At 39.8% G+C, this 22,994-nt stretch overlaps 1 protein-coding gene across 1 annotated transcript in view; it reads left to right on the top strand.

Annotated features, from left to right (window-relative positions):
* The first annotated feature begins 398 nt into the window (after positions 1 to 398).
* LOC124216468 (putative leucine-rich repeat-containing protein DDB_G0290503) overlaps positions 399 to 22,994 on the top strand; it is a 145,396-nt gene continuing 122,800 nt past the window's right edge. Inside the window, exons 1-3 of the mRNA XM_069135272.1 lie at positions 399 to 488; positions 1,676 to 1,761; positions 20,068 to 21,087. Coding sequence (XP_068991373.1) covers positions 1,679 to 1,761; positions 20,068 to 21,087 — 1,103 coding nt within the window. The 5' untranslated portion in view covers positions 399 to 488; positions 1,676 to 1,678. The remainder of the gene's footprint in view (positions 489 to 1,675; positions 1,762 to 20,067; positions 21,088 to 22,994) is intronic.

Raw genomic sequence — 22,994 nt, forward strand, 5'->3', positions numbered from 1 at the left:
CTTCGATTCTGTTGACATAACTTTGACAAAGGCGTTGACAAAGTCTCGGAGACGCGGAGCGCGCGCAGCTTGCAACTTTACGATTTTGGGACCATTAAACGCTGATAAATCTTCGACATACTATTTCAAGATGCTGACTCCCGTTCGCTTTACATGTCGCGTTTACACCGCTGCATCACAGCGTCTCTCCGCAGCTTCGCTGCTTGTCAAAACACCGAGGACGATCTTCGTGCGCGCTCGTGTTTGTCACTCAAGCGTTCCGGGGCAAACAAACGTCTCCTAGGCCAGGCCTTACCGCCAGTGACATGTCCGTATCATCGCCCTGCTTTCAGGCAACTATATTTATAGCCCACCGTGTGAAAACCACGCGTTTGTAAAGGTGCCATCTCGGATTGAACGACAAGGATCAACTCACGATTATACAACCTACACTTCAACGAAGTCAATGATTCGGGGCTGCGTAAATACATCGCGACAAGTTCAATTAGGTTTGAATACATTATGTCTGGTTTTTTTCTTACGTAGTACAAGTAATTCTAAATTAAAGATTAAAGATTCGTTTGCAAAAATGTGACGTTGGTGAAAACTTGGAAAACGAAATGTTTTAAAAAGTAAAGTAATTCTACCAAAATATAAGTAAACGGAATCCTAAAAATTCTATTCGAATAAACATAGTCATATTCTTTCTTTGACTGCGCCATTTTTTTTTTTTTTCGCCTTTACTATATAAATTAGAATTCGTGAACAGTTGTTTGTTTTCGCAAGTTTACGCAACAACAGTTTGTTTGAATTAGGTTCGATTTTAATTCCAAGCGCCGTTTGATTAGTCGGAAATTGTTAAATGCCAGAAAAAATTCTGTTTCAAATTTTCTATACCCAGGCACAGAAACGAGAAATTTTTTTAAATGCAGCACGCCCATTAAACTGCGGTAAGTTTATAGGATCAATAGGATAAGAAAATAAATTGAATATGAGTCATTTTACCTGATGATTTTGCCGCACTTGTAGTTTATGCGAGTTGCTTACATTCATAGAGTGGATGACAAGATCAGACGGACCGGGTATTTTCAAATTGCCATAACCTTTTATGTCAATGTCTAACTCTAAAGAACAAAGCTCTTCGATTTTACACTGTGTTTCACGATTTCACCAAACGGCAAAGGGTCTGAAGTGAAATATGGGCCTGTATCTTGGACCATACTAGTTTCAATTCTTTCGTGATATTCATCTAATTTTTTTTTAGTTCCAAACACAATGTAACGATATTTTAGACGTACTTGTCAGGCTAAACTTGAACAATATTGCACAATTTATTTATTTAGTATGATCAGGATAAAATTGGACCAACATTTTATATTAATATCATTTTACAAACAAAATTATCCGATAGAAATTGGAAAACTGAACGATAACTTCTGAAACCGAGAAAAAAATGTCACTTCACGAATCCATGAAGTATAAGGATGACTTTTAAAGTTATTTGCAACACACTTTTCAGATTTTCAATTTATGTTTAGTCATTTATTATTTGCAGTTTAGTGGGGTAATGATTTTCAGTCCAAGGTGCAACATTCTCCTCTATATAATAGATATAGAGATGTGTCGAAACTCGTGAAGAATTGGTGAAACATTTCAAACGAGTTTATACTTCTTTTACGACTTGTTGTGATTTTAGGTGATGGCTCACGGCAAATCCCATTGTCAGCTGGCGGTGGAATCTCCACGGACAATAACGAAGAGAATCGAGAGTTACGTTACTAGGTGGGTGGAATTCGATGTACATACACGAACTTCTATAGCAATCCATACCGCATCACAACCGTGATATAACGGTGCCTGTGAAGCGTTTTTCTCGACCTGGCGCGTTCAATAAATACGGGATCAGGTACTGTGGTGCGATACAGGTTGCTACACACCTACTTGAACAGCGGGGAGCAAAACGCGTGTGCAAATCGTGAGTACCGGTCCACCAACGGCGATATGCGTGTAGAATCGTAAGATAATTGAACGGTTAATTTGCTGAAATTATCAACTCAGCAGCGAGTCCGTCCAGGTCGCACATATCATCCTGGCAAACGTTGTTGAAATGGGTCGAGGATCGCCTGGTGAATGTTTGCCGTGTTGAGAAGGAAAGCACGAGCTTTGACCCGTCGCACTCTGGCTTCGTGCAGCCTTTGGTTGACCATTTTCAAAGACCAAATCTGCTTGCCCGGCTGATTGCCGGCCGAAGAGGGCGAAAGGATTTTAATTATCGAAGTTTGTTCGATGCAAACAGCTTCTCATCCGCACATGAAAGCTCCGTGAGATTCTACATAATTTGACTGGGTACACGAATACAATTTTTCAGTATTTCATCTTTTTCAACTCCCGCTTTTTTATACAACCACCGTAGAGAGGTTATCGTTCGAAGCTACAGCATTGGTATGCATCGCGTGGTATCCCGTTGGTTTGAAGACATGTGTGTCATATTTCGATTCACTTTCTCCTCAACTTCTTCTGCAGAGTGTCGGTTATCGGAATTAATTCGGATGAAGTACCGTTCGGATAGTTGAAGATTCAGTGAGGCAAAAATACGTAAGAACATGATATTGACGCTTGAAAGTCGAAGGATTGAACGTTGAACTCGTTCATAGTGCGAATTAAGAAAGAAAATGTAACACGTTTGGATAATCGACTTTCTATTGTAGTATGATTTTTGTACAAAAAGAAAAGCAGGATTCGTTAATTGATTGGCACATTCAGGGTCCCTCTTGATCCGCATGTTACTAATAGCCGTGAACGAGACAAGTAAGATCACCTTAGCACAGAATCGTAAAGCTGATGGACAAGTAAGAATGAGTCTAACGGTTGGGCGGATGTCATCCAATTTAGAGTGAGATTTTTTATTTAGAAATTGGAATCCACGAAAGCGCGTGCATGGTATTTTTGGATAATTCAAATGACGCTTCGTGTGTCGAGCAAATGAAAATAGACTCTTTGACACGAAACGCTTATTACGGCTTGGATACCGTTGTCCAAAAAATGCGTCTCTTTATTTTTGTCCGAGCAATACCTACGCCAAAGCTTTCGATGTCACTCGTTGCCCGCGTCACCTCAGTGACAAATGACGACGTTGTCGTCCGTTTGTTCAAATTACTCTAGACATTCCACGCTCCCTTTTGGGGCTTTGAAATATTACGCCTCAAGTGACTGTTTTAACCGTTTCGTAGCTACTCGATTTACTTCAGTTCTAAGAGCGCGGGACAAACGGCTGCTCAACTTGTCTACGACGCAATGTAATACACGGTGTTTACGTTTAATCGTTATCATTAATTAGCACAAGGTGAAAAAGCGAATCTAATTTGTTGTATTGCATCCTAAATTTAGATTCACTCAGATTCTTTTTTCTTTCTGACTGAATGAGCAAAGCGTTTCACAATTTCACTTCATATGTTTTACATTTATAACTCTCACATAATTCCCAGCATACATAGTATGCTTCGGTCAAAAAGTTTCAATGGTTGGTAAAACAAATTAGTTCAATTAGGCTAAAAAAAAATCTATACTGAAAAGCCCGGAAAGAAAGCCTTGTATCGTTGATCCACGATAGTCGATGAAATTCAACCAGCAAAATATGATCTTGTTTTAATCAAACGTCCTTTGGTTCGACAAGTATAGATGATCAAAATGATTTTTCGATCCACTACGTAATGCAGGTCGTTGAACTAAAAATTCTCGTTAACTGAACATCGTTCTGTGTAAATCAACTTCATAGTCATTTATTTAGGAGAACTATTGTTTATTTAGTTGGTGCGACGTATAGTTCGTTGAATTAACGTGATATTTACTTCGAGACCGGTTAGCATTGGCAGTAAATTATTTAATGTTGTTCAAATTTCTCGCTGATAATTGATATGCACTTGTCGAATACGATTGGATTCCGGTACAATGTTGTCAAAAGTTCTAATATAGCGAGGCGATGTTTTTCCCTTGATGTCAAGTAATTCAGAATCAATTACAGACACGTCAGTGTGCCAAAAAAGACGAAGGGAAAGCATGCTTAGTCTAGCGAGACGTTCCTCAAGTCCTAAAATCATTAATCACCTACTTTTTAGGCCTGAACGGGCCCGAACGCTCTTCGCGCCTGCTTTCAGAATGAGGGTCGCTGAAATGCCTCGTCACCAACGACTCATGACAAGGGCTGTTTATTGTTCGGTAAACAGCGAATCAATGCCTTTCGAGAACAAATCAGCTGCCATGATCACTCTCGAAACCTGATGCAGATTTATTGCTATGTATGGTTAAAATAACGTTTGCACAACTTTCTAATAAAATTAAATTAAATTCATTCGATTTGCTATCAATAATTATTTTCTAATGCAGATCAAAGTATGATTCAATTTATTCATCGTCAGCACTCAAAGAACCTAGCTTAATGATGTACAAATCTTTTACAAATGAATTTTTTTCTGAAGTACTCTACTGAAATTCGACGGTTGCCTAAAAGTCAGACGGTATTTGAGTAGTAACTACTTAACATTGAAGTATACATTTTGTCAAATGACTAATCAAATCCGGAAAGGTTTCCGCTTGCTTGACATTCGTAGATCTTGCGAAATTCATTTTTCTCTATCGGATGAATAAATTCACTATTCTTTCACTTCGCGATTAAGATATTCTAGTGTCGTTCGGAATAATGAAGTCCATGAACGTAAATACTATCTTTTAATTGCAGAAATGCATATTCGTGCATACTCGAAGGATGTTCAAAATTTTGTTCGCTGCTCAATAACTACAAATAGGTATTTTATGCAATATTTAAGAAGGTAATGGAAAAAAGTTACTACATGGTTCGCACGATTCACGCTGTTTTGCTCATTTCAAACAAAAAACAAATATAATAATAAAAAAATACACAAATATTCTGAAGTTGTATGAGTTTGATTGTAGCTTACACGAAAATGAGTAAGAAATATTGACAGTTAAAAAAAAATGGCGTAATTCCGAAAATCATGTATACTTTTTTACTACTTTGCTGACAATTTAAGACCTGAAAAAGTAAAAAAAAAATATGTATGGGGTATTCCACGTTGAATCAATGAGTCAAAAACAGTCGGTAATTTTTCTTATCGTATAAGTACTTTCTGTAAAACACTCGTGACTTGTTCCAAAAAAAATAAATAAAATTCCCAATTGTTCGCGAGTTATGATTTTTTCAAGCCGACAATTACTTCCTTACGGAATATCTTGAAAAAATTCACAAGAATTTCATGATCAAAGACAAAGATATTCCAATAAAACTCAGAGTTACAAGACGTTTTTTTTTTCATTTTTTCTGATATATGAATTTTTTTTTCCCATAACGCATTGTTAACGAGCATTTCATGAATTTGAAACATCAATCAGTGATTATCGTACGTACGCGTGGAGGGTGAAGTATATATAGTAGCTGCTCAAAAACAACGTGCATTGCTTATACACAACAATATTAGAATTGGACTCGACCAGCAAGTTATGAAAATTTTATCCCCAATTACCATTGTGAACAAACAATTCCCAGTACGAACATTTCTCCAAAGGATGCATTAATAGTCTAGGAATTACACTAATTCATTATAAAAATGGCGAGGGGTGATGGTTAAATTTACTAGGAATATTTTTTCGTGTAAATTCTCATATCCTGTAATGAATTCAATTAATCCTCCATGAGGTAAAGTCGATAAAGGTATCTTATAACTTTTTAATTTATATGCCTGTAGTAGACACACAGTTTGAGCAAGCCGTTTTTGTCGTAAAAAATTTATTGTTTCGATCGCACTGCAGTAATTTCGACTTCATACAAATGTTTAGATAATCATGATATAAACGTTATCTGCAGGCTTCACCGCCCAAGCGCATAACTATGAGAAGATAACGTACCTACTGTACCTGAAGTTTGTATCCTCTTTTTCTAAAATCATGAATCTAAATTTACCAGCTATCGCCGCACTTTTATTACAGGGTCAAAGAGCATAATTCCTGGAAATTTTTCCAGATAAACTCGACCGTTGAAGCTTGCAGTTAGCTTTCGAAACGTCAAAAAAAGAAATTCCACCCGAACAGTTTTGCATTAACTTCTTAGTTTCTAGAAAGCAAACATTATTCGTTAGAAAATTCATTCATCTTTGATAACTGCGGCAAGCTAATTTTTGTTGTTAAAACATTTAAAAACTCATACATCTGTCAGAATTTTGGTAGAAATTTTCACATTCAGCAGATCATTCATATTTTATGAGAGGAGGTTTGGTGAAAAAGAATTACCGGCTTCTGAAAGATGGACATGAAATGTCTGTGCTGTTTGATGACCTTCACTCATAACCATTGATCGTCTCGGAATCTAAGGAAATTCGTATCTTCTGTTCAAACACATTTGTCAAACGCTGAATCCAAATGTGAGTGAGATGAATTATATAACTAGTTTTTACCACTGAAGACTTACATTCAATTGACAAGTATTATGTAGATCACAAGTCATTGTGTAGATTGTTAACAATCGGTAAGTTGACGGGATGGAGTATTTCCAATTCATAAAAGTAGTCCTAGAACACTGCCATTGGCATCATCAACTCCATGAAAATCAATCAACTTGTTCCGGATATAAACGTACGCAAAAATCGACTTAAGTCGCTTATTGATCCGTGAATTGATGAAGCATTGATCACTCGGTATATCTTTCTGTTGAATAGGAACGTTGCATACACATGTAGGGATACTTTGCAACTGATAGACTTTTCGGTAGTTTTCACATGGGTTTTAAACTTGCGTGGGTTCAGAACCGGCCGAAAAGTCATGGTGTACCTCCAGCAATAGGTGAAGGTGGGATAGAGTGGCATTAGTTTACACTAATCGAGAATCTCTACTAACTTGCTAACTGGCTAACTGCTAACTGCTGGGGATAAGGACTGAAATAACAGAGACGCATTAGCGACGACTCGCGAGGATCAAAGTGAGAGAAGTGAACAGAGTGAGCGAGAGAGACGGCCACAGAAAATAAGAGAAAATAAGAATAAAAACAGAAAAAAACTGACAGAAATAGGAAAGCCACCCAAGCCGACTACCGGCTCGGATGAATCCATGGAGAATGAAGTTGAACCTTCTAACCAAACTTAACTGGTCCTTTTTGCTGGCTGACACATATACGTGTACGCACACACATGGATCCATTCGCTCGAGCGTGTGTCGGGTGCTTTTTGCCCACCCGGTCGTCAACGCCATTTACTACATATAATTAGCCTGTATTGTGTTACTCACGCCTCGGTTATCGCTCTAATAAACAGTTCGTCAACTTTGTTACGTTATTACTCGGAGAATTATTCGCCGTTGGTTCCAAAATTTTTTTAGCGACCGTAGGTCTCATCCTGGTAAACCTTTTTTCAAAACAGGACAACTCAAGCTCCAAGCAAAGTGAATTGGCCCTGTAGATTCATCCGACAGACTTGGTCACGAATAAAATACATTTGCAGTTTGATTAGATTCAACGAGCAATACGTTGAGCTGGTTGGGTAGATTCGGTGTTCGTAGCCTTGTTTATTTTGGCACTACTCGCTGTATCACTCGAACTCGGCGGCACGCGTTCCGCGTTTGACACTGTATCGAGTGAAATAAAACTGAGATTCAAACTTTTCAAAATTGATCCTCTTCCGACGCGTGGCGTAAGGAAATATTAAATCGAAATACTCCATTAATTATCATCCCTACGGCTATACTTTACGATACGAGACATACGTGAGCTTGGAAATGCAGAGCTTGCAGTCCTACCGGCTGGCACACCGTGATTAAGTGAAATGTAGTCAATTGCCAACGACTTATTTACACTAATAGGAAGCTGTAAAATTAGAGGATAGAAACAAGTCTCCGAAGTTTTTAGTATAAAAAGAGAAGAAAAACAGATCCGGCTGCGTCACGTCGAGGACCACGAGCTCTGGTAGCGCGAATGTGAGATTTTTAGGCAGCGTAGGATGTAGCCAGAAAAGACTGCGGTATTATGTCCAAGATACGTTCATTCCAGGAGGGGTATTCGGTGTCCTCAGAAACCGGTGTCCTTTTCTTCGGACGATGACGATGCACGACTCTCGGGGACGTCAGTCACGACCGGGTCCTCCTCGTCGACGCCTATGTCAAAGACGCACACACGTACGCGCGGGCGCTCGCTTCAAATTACTTTTACATTGTCCCCGGTCGAGTGATACTCCGCTAACTAATCTTTTGTGCCACGCGGCGATCGGAGGAATTTCTTTTGAAACGACAGAAGCAGAAAAAAACACCGTCTATGCCGACCACACGGTCCTCTTTCGCTTCTTGGTTTACCAAATAACAACGCCGATTGATCAACGGACGCGACTTAGTCGCTGCTCCACGCATACAACACCGATTTGGCGTTGGGTCTCGGTTGCATTAAATGGAAAAAAATTGAGATACCTGCAGGACCCCTTCGTCTGTGATGATACGGATGGCCAATTCCTAAAGCGTAGATTATCATGGACTGTTGATGTCAATGCTGTTTTTAATGAACAGCCGGTAGGCGGTAAGAGTGGCGGGCTCGGATGGACGAAAACACAATCGTCTAACCGTAATCGTGGTTCAATCTCAAAGTACACGTTGACCGGAACTTAGTGTTGATACTGGTCATTTAGAAACAGCTTAGGATGACAAACTTTTATGTAAAAATGTTCATCGGTTTTTCAGTAGAGATAGAAAATGCGTCAGAAGTATTATCCGTGTATGCAGTGCGTACACTCAATTGCGGTCATGGAATCCATTGCAAAATCTAAACTGACCTAAGATGTAAATGGTTACAATTTTGAGGCACTTGGCTCCTTTGATTTATACATTTTCAAAGGCCGGAGAAGCATCCGGAAAAATACAGCGAACACGGAGAAAAGAAGGCAAGCACTGGTCTTCTCTGTTTTTAGAGCAAATTCTGTATTTTACGATGTATATGTTACCAAAAAACCAGATGCGTTCCTCTTTTTCTGCAGTTTTTAGTACAATCTGATCTTTTGTTCTCTCCGTGAATGACCTCAATTTCAGAGGAGTTTTATTAAAGTCACATTGGATGAATTTATACAATTGAAAGGCAATTCAGTGCTAAGTTTATTATCGATACATGGCGTTATACTTATGCGATATATTGAACATTATTTTTGAAAGTGTATTGATAGACACATAACCAATTAACCATATATAATTTACAAAGTTCTGACACATTTTTGTAATATATTGTGTATTTTTTTCTTGTGTGTTCAACTCGCTCGGAGCATTTTCAAGTCCGTTCGAGAAATGCGGATTTGTAGGGTGTCTTTGTCATGAGTGTAATCAAGTCGCTGAAAACTCATTCATATCAGGTTATTATTAAATGTTGAGAAGAACTGACAGGCATACATGGAACTTCACGATATGGATGAATGTGAATTGATTGAACATTTAGAGAAACGGTATCTGACAATGGCTGCTTCAGTGGTCTCAGGAATCGTCATGACTGTTGCGTACTTGTGTCACCGAGAGAAAAGATGTTTCGGATTGACAAAATATTATATTCAGACAAGTTTAATTTATTTGTGTCAAGAATTTGTTACCTCTTATTCTCTATTTATGCAGGATACAAAAAGAGTTTTTATCGATGCTTCGCTAGATGATTCTTCAGCTTAAAATCGATAAATATTGCTGCCGTGTATTGTCGACTCAAAATTTACGCCCTTGTTAATATTTAAAGACAGTTCTGGAAAAATTGTGTACACATTATCTTGAAAAATTTTTGTTGTTAAGGTAAACAAAAATCAAAGAAGCTTACAAGTGAACCAGTCTGATCCAGAAAGATTTGTTGAAGTTGAAAAACAAACCGTAAAAATCACACCTTCCTTACAAATCGGATATTTATCCGATTACAGAATTATATGAAGATTTCATTGGTCAATATCTAGTGACTGACAAATACGTATTCAAATTTCAACCATTAATATCTTTAAAGTTGGTGAAATTATTTTAGGATGAATTTGTAATTGATTTTCTAAACTCGCATACTTTAAATGATTATATTTTCAACTTAAAAGGTCTCTTTAAATATTAAAAATTCACTTGCGACACATGGCTATCTGACAGGTTCGATTCGTTTCGAGGAATAGGATTTTATGCGTCAACTAAAAACGTTCAAATATGACCTTAAATTATATACATCAGCTTCAAGAGCAGATTAGCGTTGACGTTATATCTGAAGTGAATCTCTACTGACCACAAACTAAATGATCATAGTTTCGTTCCCTGTATTTTTCGTTCACGCGTTTCGTTATCCAACTTTTTCATCGAGTTATCAGCTCCCGCTTGCCTTGTTTTCTCAGACATGTACATCGACTCTCTGACCTAATATCAAATGGTGTCGTAGTCCTGGCCGTGTCACCTCTCAGAGGATGGACGCCTACTTGGAGTCTGTGAGTAACGAAGAAATTGCTGTTTATTACCGCAACTTGAATAGTTCGTTACGGTTGAACTGATCCGGTGCTATGCGTTGGACTAACGATGCATTGATAAGTTACAGCGACTGTCTCTCATATTCGCTATATACTCTCCACTCGTCCCGATGAACGTTATCGCGTATATCATTTGACCTTTACCCATGTCAGTTGTCCACATTGGAGAGAAGGTAAAACTGACTTCATGAAGATGTTTGAATTGAATTAAGTGAACCTACATCCTGATTTGCAGTGCCTAAAAAAGTGTTGCAGTATTGGTTACATCGGTTCAAATACGAAACTGAACTTGACGTTTAATAGAAGTCATAATACTCTGATCAGTTATTCACTTCTGTTCGACTAGGTCCGAATAACTGTAATGTTATACATTAAATTCTATTGTGATGCACAAGCGTAAAATGTGATTAGCTCCGCGATTTGATCGCTCTTTGCAGAGACAGTTTTTCGAGGTTGTTGAATCGTAAGACTACTTACATCGTTTTTTTCCCACGTCACAGAAGCCGAATTGATCTGTGAGTGTGTAATTGGCAAAGTTCATACCCAGTACGAAAAGTAAATTGCAGAAGGGAAGCTAAACTTGGAACAGCATTGGGACCTACCTACTTAAAGCAAGTAAAAGGTTGGAGAGGAAGGTCGAGCGAAGTGGTACATCTTGAGGGTCGATTTAAGGTGGTGTGTTTTCCGGTAATAAAGCCAGCTTGACCCGCGAAGTGGGTTTTGTCCTCCGCCGATAATGGGCACACTTCATCAACGTCTTTCGCCTCGCTCTTCCTGTGGGATACACGGACGTGACGTAAGAACCAAGACTAGGACCTCGTGGGAGGCCATCTGTTTCGTCATTACCGGTGAGCAGTAAACCACCTTCCTCCTATCGTGTCTTGTCCACTCCCCGGGTGATACATTAGATTGCCCCATTTCTCGGACGTGTGCCGAGAAAATCGTCCGCGAAAATCGAGTGATTTGTCCAGAAGGTGTTAACAGCGGCTGCTTCGTCCTCGCTTTCCTTTTGTTCGAAGGAATACGTCCCCCCTCAGAAAATGCTCTGACAGAACGTCGTGAAAAATATTCGTCACGCTCGGAAAAGACACTTTTATGTTTTATAAGAAAATTTGAAAAAATTTTTACACGTCAGAAACGGTATTTTTCCGTAAAAAATCCTACCTCATGTAATTAGTAGCTTGTCGTTGAAGTTTCGAATGTCGTTTTGTTTCGTTCAATCAGATTTTTGCCTCATTGTGAGAATAATTCTTCAAATGAACACAACGAGCTACGCATGAGCTAATAACGAACAATTAGATCGTTTTAATAAAAACAGCTAATTATTACAGTTTCGAAAATAAATATTGAATCATAGTATGGAATCCGCAGTTCAATCAAGAAAAAATGATCTCAGCACTCTTAGTTCCAGTGCGGATGTGGATATTCGACCGTTAAATATCTATGGATACGAGTAAGGACGTGAAAATTACTTTTCTGGATTGAAATTATACAGACGGAAAAGTTTCATCGTTTCGTAACCTGTAGTGGGTGGGTGTGAGTCTTAAGACCACGTACGTAACATGATTTCAAGGAACCCCTCCGAAGAGCTTGTTGAGCGAAGAATCAGTAGGGAATCTTCAGAAGCTGTGAACCTGTCAATGAGGTTCGATTCGTGGAGGCCTGGGCGCAAAAGAGCAAAGATGGCTCCCCGCCCTCCAAGTCCCTGGAGTCAACGGTGCATCTCCAACGTCTGGAACCCGTCCCTAACCTCAGAAGCCTGGATCGCCCCATCGGCGTGACTTGCACCTTAATTCCTGCTTAGGGGATCCGTCACACACGCATCACGCACACCAACACGGGCACACATCGGGAAGTTTATCTAACGCCACGTGAGCGCGTACGATCATCGAGGCATCGGACTTCCAAACCGGAGCTGCTTAGAGCAGTTGAACGATTCGTAGTTAGTTGTGTTTCGTATGGAACTATACCTAACGGTGATGATATTCGTATTTACACCGACATAACCATGGTGAGAAGAAAAACAATCACCGCGGAGGGAAGTGGTTGACACGTTGAACAATGAGAACCTTACATGGTCCACGGAGCCATCTAGAACGACAATTTCGTGACTAAACTGGAGCGGCTCGACCATGAAGGATTTGCTGGAGGGCTGCACTTTCGTAGCATTAGGCTCAGGGTTCCATTGCCACATTTACAATCGTTAGCTACTTGAATGTGGTTGGAGATCGTTTAGTGTAATTATGGCCCTTGTCGCGACCAGGCGCCTTCTCCGCAGTTGTAATTCGACTGTTTATTTTTCAACGCCCGGCCGGTGGGAACCACTGCTGATGGATACTCGATGGATGACTCTTCACCATTTCCTTTGACGGCGGCTTCGACTTCTGACGTTGACGGCACCGAGCTCACTCCGCGCGCCGCTCTGATCCTAGCAACGTTCTCCTAACCCTTTGCCTCCTCGCTACCAGAAATGGTGGGTGTATTGTACTCACCTTCTCACCTCCTTCCTCACCCTTCCCTTCGCGTGTTTAATAAGCTCGGAGGACGAGTGTTCGTTGGTTATTTACGCGCCTAGCTGCATTACCTGGCTGTTAGCACCGCGGGGACAAGGATGCAATCAGCGCTGTCCGTACCGGCTCGTAAACTTATAAGTGAGCACAGGTTGAACGTGACATTACCAAAGGAGCTGCGAAGTAGATCAGCCAGAGTGAAAAGCGCATTAAAGGTCGTTGGAATCAGTCGAGGCAATCAAATCTTATTAATAAACCAGCGTAGACGTCCGATGGAAGATACGGTCCCCTGTTGAGCAAGGCGGCTTGTCCTTATAGAGCGTCATTAGTCGACTCTAATTACTAGGAGACGAAGATCGTTGTCGCGAATGGAATAGAATAGAATTTAATGGTGGAGAGCACGGCGCTCCTTGCTCGGACGACACGCCGGATCATTCATCATCTGAGACGCAATTATTGTTATTAATATTGGTGGCAAGCGATTTTATCTGCTCTCTTGACTCGGTACCAAGGCCTGAGTATTCCTATTCTTATTATTCACTTTAGCCAACAGTACGTAGGTCTGCCGTGATATTAAACTGACTGACACTTCTCTAGTAATGAGCCAATTCGATCTGCACTTACATACATACATATATGCATACATATATATTATATATACCTACATATATAGACATAATATATGTGTATATATATATTGTGGATAATAATCCTTTCCACTATGCTTTATTTATATTCGTGATATAAATGAAGCGTGGGGAAGGATCGTGTAATTGGTGAGGTTATCGAGGTATTCTGTTCCTGGCAGACCATTTTTGGACGCATAGTTACAAAATTCGGTGTCAGTATCGAATTCGGTTCCTAGCTATCGATTGAAGAACTAATTCGCAATTGTAAACCTTGACATTGAAGAATTTGAGAGGTATTGGAATTTCAAATATTGCGGAAAACATTTTTTTCACAATGTTTATTTCAATATAATGCGAGTTCTAATCGCTCGAAAATCAAAAAATAAGTAATACGACTTAATCATCAGAATGTCACTTTTCCAGTGGTGTTAATACGAATCGTCTTCAAATATCACTTACAATTAATCTTTATATGCACAAAAATATTTTTGCATCAAGTTCTCATTGAATATCCCTCCACCTACGAGATCATTTTCTGTAGATGTTTGTTTAAAGAACCGGGTACTCAAAGTTTTTTTTCGTTTTTCTTTCTCATTTCTATCTTTTATTTGACATTTTTCAAATCAGCGATAAAAGTAACGTTTGTTTGATTACAGTTATAAGATTATTTCGCATTGCCGGTTAATGTCATTAGATCTTCAACTCCTCCAAACAGTGCTGAACTCATACAAACTTACGTGCAGCGCAGACAAATTTTATTACGAGAAGAAATTATTTCAACGAAACATTAGATGGTTGAAATTTGAATGTCAACTCTATGTAAAGAAAAGGAGGAAACTAGAGTTAAGTAAGGCAGGTCTGAAAATTAATGACAAAAAATATTCTTGCAACATTTTATTTCAATCATCAATTTCGATTTAACATTTTTTTTGCCAATTGCAATTAATGACATAATTCGTCCTCTACGCTCCTACGATAATAATAATAATTATCACCAACACCTGCTATACCTAATAGGGTAAATCCACATGAGCCGTTAGGCTTGTGCGGTACAAGGGAACTTAGCTCACCGATTCGGTGCCTGAACGAAGTGACTCGTCTTATAATTTTCGCGAATTATTGCTCAAGTCCTTATCGTCAACCCGGTGATTTCCTGCGGGAGTTTTTCGATTTCACAGTCTCTCACACTAGGTATGATACGATTACGGTCACTATTTTGCAAAGTTTTTTACGACAAAAATTGTACTGCAAGGGGCTTTACGAAAAGCACCACTCTTTGACGTTACTTGAAATCGTATTTGGACACATATGGAACATAATCGATTAAAACTGGGTGAAATCTTCTTATTTTATGCTTTAATATGAGTTTAAATTTTGAGTAAAACAAAAAATTATAAAGATTCACTGATGTGTCTCTTTTAAGGTGAAGGTACTCTTTATAATTCAATTTTAATGGTTAAAGCTTGCGTTAGAGTAACTTTTCATCGCGAGACAAAGAGAAGGAAAACATATTGGTTCATTCAGGGTTATGGCTGTTTAGCGAAGGAGGGAATACGGGAATCGTTACAACCTGTACGAAATTCACTCAAGAGACGCAGAATTTTGCGCGCTATTCGTACTACCTTCTTCATATTTTCTGTTCCTAAGATCTCTGGTACAGTGTAGTTACGTCGGTGCTCCATATTGCATACATAATCCTTTTGCGATAATTGAAACGTTTGATGGCTCGTCGTATTGTTAATTTGGGTTGTCATTGTCCCATTCTTATTCAGTAACGCAGGTTCTTATGCCCCATTGCAGTACGTATGAAGATTATTAATAGTCGGTGTGATATGACTTGTATTTTTTAAAAGTTAGGTTACGTCAGAAGGATGAAATAATCCTGGATGTCGAAGTTTACTTAGTACAACAATAAATTATTACCATAGCTGACTGATTTGTTACTTTTCAATGTTACGCCGTGACCTAATGACAGAACTCAGTTCTTCATTTCACTATCATTATTCGCATCACGAGAGGTTCGATGCTTTGTGCCAATGTGTTTCCGAAAAGGTCTGATCACAAGCGTTAACGGACTGTATCATGGTGTTCGGTTAAAAATCCGTAACAAATTCGAGAATATTTCCAGAACATTTTTAGGTTATTCAAAGGCAGTGAAAATAGAATATTTACAGGACACAAGAAAAATTGACGGATATTTTCCGGACCGCTGGACGCCGTTTGCATAACTACGTCGTGTAGCAAAGCCGTCTCGTGTACAGTATAAAGATGCAATAGTTGGACTTCGGATGCGTTTGAGTTTGTAATCCGTCACCTGAGACTAAATTACTTAGCTTACGTATTCTGAGAAGCCTAGGTTCCCGAGGCTTTTACAGGGACGAAATGGCTAGAGAGCTAGCAAAACAATAACATTAATTCAGTTCAGTGTTCGGCGAGCAGGTAAGGAAGCTACGGAAGGGCCTCGCAGCTATCTCGCGGTCAGCCAAAGGTCTCCCAGAGTAATCTCCGGCGGTCAACGGTCAAAATGTTGGCATAAAGCGCGTAACAGAAGTCGAGTCACCAAGGAAATCCATCCCATTCCCACTGTCCCAAGTACGTTGCGGCTTGTCCCTAGACGGGGCTGCGGTTGACGTTCGGACCCTTCAGGCAGCCCATTTGTAATTTTAATAAGCCGTATTATGAAGATGTACGCCTGGGTTCAATTTCTCCTCTACAGTCATGCCGAAACTGCCCTCCTCGGTAACGAATTACTCAACTCGACCATGTTCCCATTTCCGTGTGTGCGTCCGAGACGATTGTCTTAAAGGAAATGTGTCCTGTCAGAATTCCGTAGGGTGTATGATTGAAGATTTGAGGGTATCGTGTAATTAGTAGTTCTGGGACGGCGCGTTCGTCACACGTGAAATTTCGTTCCACTTTTCTTTTTTTTTTTTATATCCCTGTTCGCGTCGTGACAGAGAATGATGACGTGACAATTTTATGACCGATGGCTGGGACACGCGGAGGAACAAAGCGGCTGCAAGCACTAGCCATGTGCACACATACTGGACTATAAAAAGTTTATAGCAATCGTTAAAGTGGTTTCATTGGAGTTAGTCAGCTACGGAATGAATTTTTCGACATTATGTGTTTGAACTTGACAAACAGGAGCATCGTTCTCAATGCCAATGTCGGCTATTTTTGATTTTTGACCGAGAGGAATTTGGCAATGAGACAATGAATGATAAAACGTCTGCAACTGGGAAAAGCAGTAGGTTAATAAAAATTTGCGACAACACTTTTTAGAAATATTTTCCGTATCATATAATTTCTGTGTATTATTATAAAATACTGTTTGGATTTGGAAGTAAACTCAGTCCACGTCAAGGCCTTTGCTTCCGAATCCATGTATCAGAGACGAGCTGACCACCCGGCCATAACAACTCTCTAACGACCACCAACATCTATCGCACGACAACAATCGGTAATCCGGCTTTTGAACAACGAAACACAGCTCAGATATGATTCTGTATTCGGTGGTCGGCGAGTGCGGTTGTACGATCTGGAGCTACACTAGATTTGATATCCGCGTTTACCATTCTATTCAATCCCGGCTATCTTTTGGTTACCCTTGTTTTCAATTACAAGCTTGTCATTCCCTTTCGACTGTGAGTTCAACCCAGATAATTTACGTTATTTTCATTTAGTTGCATTATTTCTGTCCACTTTCATTTGGTTTTAGAGCCCAGTTCTCTCCTTGGAGTTAAGAGCCCGGTGCTCTCGATGCGTGTTATTACTTACACTAAAGCTTATCTTGCTATTATCATAATAAGTATTATATTCACCCTTCAATACAATGTAATTCCAGTCTCAATCGTTGCCATGCCAACACCAGAAATAAAATTTATCTTCTATCCAAACAGACAAATACGTATAATAAAAGCAGTACGAGTTCTAACATAAAAATTCCTTCAATGTCAAACTAAATATGGTCAGTGTGGAAATTTTCTTGAACAAAAGGAGAGATCACTAATTTAAAACTTGAAAGTATTATTATACTACGTTTCTAATTTACTTGCTATATTCAATAATATCTTCTAACAATAAATAATTGATGGGGCTAAAAATCATATTGATAATACTTTCTGCAACGGAACAATCATAAGCCTGGGTGCAAGTGATTTCTAACGAGGACAAATTGGTGTAGCTGAGCATAAGAAAATCTGAATAAGGGGGTCGTGAAACTTCTCGGTCTTGGTTCGGTAGGACACCACTCCGGTCCCAATTTGTGGAGAGGGGTCGCACCATTTAATTGCCACCTTGTACATTTATTATTTTATTTAATTAGAATCTTGAGGGTGTCGTGAACAAATGCGGGAACCTATTTAATGAATTCCTCGCAGGACGTCGCTAGGCGTCAGAAGGCGTCACGGAGCAGTCGCCCTCAACGACGCCCTCGCCCGCAGATTAAGACAGTAATCTGCGAAATTTTTTTTCACAACGACGGGCCTTTCACAGCTAACTAATTGCCATAAATCTGGGGGATTATACTCGTGACTAACCTAAGCCAAACATCTAATAGGCTATTACAGAAATTTGTTAAAGTTTGCTAACAAGTCTTCTGTCTCGGGTGAATATTGGACCGTTGATGGAATTTTGAAGAAGAAACAAGACTGGATACTTTTTCAGATTTTACATTGATTGAAAGGTTAGTGATTGTCCGTCTTTCGGGCTAATACGTCACACGGGAATACGTCTACGCATTTGCCTGTTATTCGACAGGTCGAATCCATTTTCCAAATATTTCACTGCGCGATGACAATGAACGTAAGGATGATGGTGGTGGGTGTGGGTTGCGACGAAGTCCACCGGCCAGGCTCATCGCGCGAGGAGCTCAAGGAAGCCGAAATAAATTACCGCGTACCAGAGAGGTGCATATTTAATTTGAGCAATTAATGCCGTCTTGTAAAACATGCCGCTGGGGTAGCAGCCCTCCGCCTTAACCCCTACTTTCGTCTCCACCCCGAGCGTAATGAGCCCGATAAATCAACTGCTTCCGCACTCGAAAGTTCGAATAACTCTAGAATTCTGTAGCTTCTGTAACTTTGAAGATGAGATGGAGATAGTTTCATCGCATAATGTACCAGAGTGGAAAAACAGCAAAAAGGTCTCGGATGTCAATCAAATACTTGCTCTTAGATTATTTGAGACGCGCTGATGTTTCTGAGATCCTCGAAATTAAAAAAAACGTGGGTCACGCCCTTCTGGTTCTTAGCCTTGATATAAATTCTCTGTTAATACTATTGATGAGTGTTGATTTTACAATGGATATCAAACATCTCAAAAACACAACGACTTGTTATCGAACAGTTTCAGCCCGAAAGAAGACCTTCTTCAACGACTGGAAACAATTTTTAAAGTAACCACAAATTTTGTTTCTAAATAAAATTCGTGACTGCATATAAATTTTCGACGATGTCGATGTAAGTTAAATCCATTCCAATTTTTGGGTGCCGAGCATACTGTACAAAGAGTTAAGAGATTAGGCATAAAAAATAAAATGAAAAGGTATGAAAATTAAAAACAACGCTAATTTCCACAATTTTGGGAGAGGACCCGAACCCGTAGGCTACTTATCAGGTTCTTTTGGAGCCTCCATGATAAAGGATTTCAAAATTGAACGCTAATTTCCGCTAAGCAGTAAGATTGATTTTACGTATTATTTTCTTGGGTAGAAAATGCGCAGTAACAAGCGTTACATCGATCAGTAATACCTATAGCAAAGCTTGTTTGGATTTAACGGATGTTCTGTTGACAACCTTTATCCGGAATGGCTTGCTCTGATTGCGATAGCAAATGTAAACACCACCTTGTTGTATTGCAAGAAATACTTTACACGTATTGCTTTTATATCTGGTAAAATTTGCGCTCAAGTAATTATCTGAGTATATACATTTTTATATACGTAAATGAATTTAAGTGAGACGTGAAATTTTTCAGATACCTTAGTTCACGTGTAAACGAAAAAGGTGGTTTTCATTCATTGCCACGGTTTTTTGTCGAATTTTTCATCGAAATTCTTACATTTTCTTTAAAGTAATTTACTTGAAACACGTATTCATTGGTATTTTCCTTTTTTGCTTCAGATCTCAAACAGACATCTGGATAAGATACGAGACTTGAAAGTTGATTCGGAAATAGAAAAATATTACATAGAATTCAAGGTTTTCTGTGGCTTATGCGTTAGGTATTCAATGATGAGTTTCACTCAGGCTTTAAAATGTTCAAATGAGTTGAGATTTTTTGATACTCAGGGCAAGTTAAACAGGATATAATCTTCAGTTCGAACTTGAGTTTCGTAGATAGTGAAATAGTGCGCAGGACTTCAGCTAGTCTTTAATCGATGTCTCATTACACATGATATTGCTTAATCCTCAGTGTGAATCTTCGACCTGCTTCTGTTTTCAGAGGTGCCAGAGAAGAAGAGCGCAGGGCCCAGAAGGCACTTCTTCTTTTGAAGGCTCGGGACCAGCAGATCCTGCTTCTCGAGAATCGAGTAGCGCAGTTGGAAAATGCCGCTGCCGATATGCACGCGATCGCTTCTCATGTTCAGACGAACACTCCACAGACATCGGGCGATACCTCGTACCTTAGCATCGCGCAAGGCTCTTCGACTAGTTTAGATTCTCAAGAAAATTCAGACAATGTTGTTCGTGGACAAAATTCGGAAGCAAATCTGAACCAGTTGATTAGTGACAAGCTTGAATTGACAGAATCGAAGACCGGCGGACGGCATCCAGTCCTTGTACCAGAGTTGAAACTCTCCATGCTACCTCCATCTGACTCTGACAACGAACTTTTCTCTACACCTGTCTTGTCGAAGCCTCGGGAAAACGATGTCGGGACAGATGACAAAGGTTCCCAGAATCTGGTCGCCTGTTCTGTCTCCGAAGACACGCTGCACGTTCTCGTCAACGAACCTTCAAAGTCCATCGATGCCTTTTCAAAGTACATCTTGGCCGCCACCCCGTTGGAAGGTAAAATCGGGGACGATATTCGACATGTGAAACCGACAGGGACCATGCAACCTGAAAACGCGTTTCCACAGACCTGCAATATAAATGTGGACCAGAAAATTTTTCCCGAAATGTCTGAACGCGTTCCGCAGAACAGCAACTGTTCGCTTCAGACTTTGCTGATAGCTGCTGCAGCCCGTTCACAGTCAAAGGAAACTGTTTTCTTGAAACAATGTGAGAGTAACGTCAAGCTTGACAACACAGTGACGGAACAATCAGGTCGTGGGATGGACGGGTCAACTGCTAGCTTCGCCAAATCCAAGTCTTCCTGCTCCACAAAGCTGTCACCATCCGTCCCTTGGGTCAGGATGAAACGGCAATTGCGGAGAAAGTCTCGTGGCCACGAACGCGGATTCTGTACCAAGACGGAGGTCGTGTCTCGAGCAGCGGATATCAGGCGGCAGAGAATTGGGTGAGCAAATACCTTCGATTATTATCCTGTTGACGAATTTGGGTATTATTATATTCCAAAATAGTCACGATGAGCAAAAGCGTTCGGTTATGCGGTACCAAGAGTTACTCCTGAATAGGTAGCTTAAGGGGGCTTTCCAGTGTGACAGCCCGAAAAATCGCTGTTTTTCGCGATTTTTTTTTTTAAAGAAAAAATAATCTAATCGGTCTGGTTTTTTTTTTGTATATTAATTGGGTATTGAAGAATACAAAACAATTTTTTAAAGATCGATTTATTTATTAATTAGTATCTATAAAAATGATGAAACAATTGTTGCAGAAAATGCACTTGGATGTGGTGGCCACATTGGGGGTCACAATTTTGATCTGAGACAAAAAACACAAAAAGATTATTGATCGGTATATAATTGGCTTTCGTGCTATGGAAGCTTTTTTCTTTTTTTTTTTTTTTGCAAAAATGGCGCCGGTTTGAACAAAAAGTATCGATTTTAGCATTTTTTTTTGGCAGTTTTTTTTACAAAAAAATAGGAAGATGTCAAAAAAAAAAAAAAAGCTTCCATAGCACGATAAACAATGACGTTAAGAATATTGTGTAAAAAATTCAACTCGATAGCTTTAAAACTCTGCCTTCCAAGTTGGCCACCGTTTTGAAAAATGCTGTTTCGAGAAAAACGCGTTCAAAGTTTCAAGTGAGGAAATTTTAGGTAAATCGTTTACTTACGGTCAATCAGCGATGCCAGGTCCATACAATATCCCTTCTGCTTCTTCGAAAAGATCGTGCTCAATGGATTGTTCAATCCGACGAGCTGTCCTCGCCTCTTTGCTATCCAGGGACGCCCGGCGGTTTGCTTGGGTGATGCGCGCATTCTTGTATTTAGCGGCGAAATCTGCGGCGCTCGGCCCTATCGTGCATCCCATCGTCTCCAAAATTTTTAAAATTGGGTCGTAACCTTCATTGAAGGTGCACACAGCACACTGCGTAGCGATTTCTACTATCTGCTTGCCGCAGAATACGTGCTTTGGGGCTAGTTGCCACACACAGTGATTGAAGCTCTCGTTATTATTTTGAGTGTTCGCGCCCGTACATCGTTCTAAGAGATCCTCCGTTGTTAGATCATCGTAAATCGGTTTTAAAACTTGTTGTACGTCTTCGTCGAGTGCTGGTGGATGGGTGTACTCCTCTCCTGTGGCCTCGGCCTTGCGCCATTCGCACCACGAATCTTCTCCCGGAGGGCAATACTCATGCTGAGGATTTTCATCAGTTGAGCTTTTGTGATGAAATGTAGCCCATATGGCTTTCCTCATATTTTCCCACGGAATTGGAATTTCGACGAACTGCCAAGCCATAATATTCCGAGAGATTTGTCAATAATTTTAACGTCAATTGCGCTCTTTTCGGTTCAACAGCAGTGTTTTTTGTTTGATTTTTTTTAGTTTTCGGAGAACTCGAACGAGATCCTTTTTTTTTCGGTTCACTCTCCATTGCCTTGTCTTCGATTTGATTTTTGGCCTTTTTTAGTTGAACTAACCTTTTTCTTGCTTCGTTTCCCCTTTTATATACTCGCTTTTTCACGTGCAAAACGCATTCCTTTTTTTTTACCGTCAAATCGTCACCGTACGGCTTGGCTTCTAATAACATCTTGAATGTTTTTGTATCGCCGTCTCCTATATAGAAACCGTATTTCGCGTTGTGCAATTCTTCTGATCTCTTGAATACTTCGATTATACCGTCGACTTCCATTTTTCCCGCGCTGCCTTCGTGATTGACGTTGCATTCGGATTCATGCGTCTCAGACCACGCCTCGTACTCGGTTGTTCCCTCTTGTCCTTTCCAGAATACACAAGCCTTGCAGAAGCTTGATTTGACAGCAACATCCAAAACTTTGTTGGTATATTTTCCAATCACGG

This window comes from Neodiprion pinetum, chromosome 4 (genome assembly GCF_021155775.2).
Source record: "Neodiprion pinetum isolate iyNeoPine1 chromosome 4, iyNeoPine1.2, whole genome shotgun sequence".
Taxonomy (NCBI): Eukaryota; Metazoa; Arthropoda; class Insecta; order Hymenoptera; family Diprionidae; genus Neodiprion; species Neodiprion pinetum.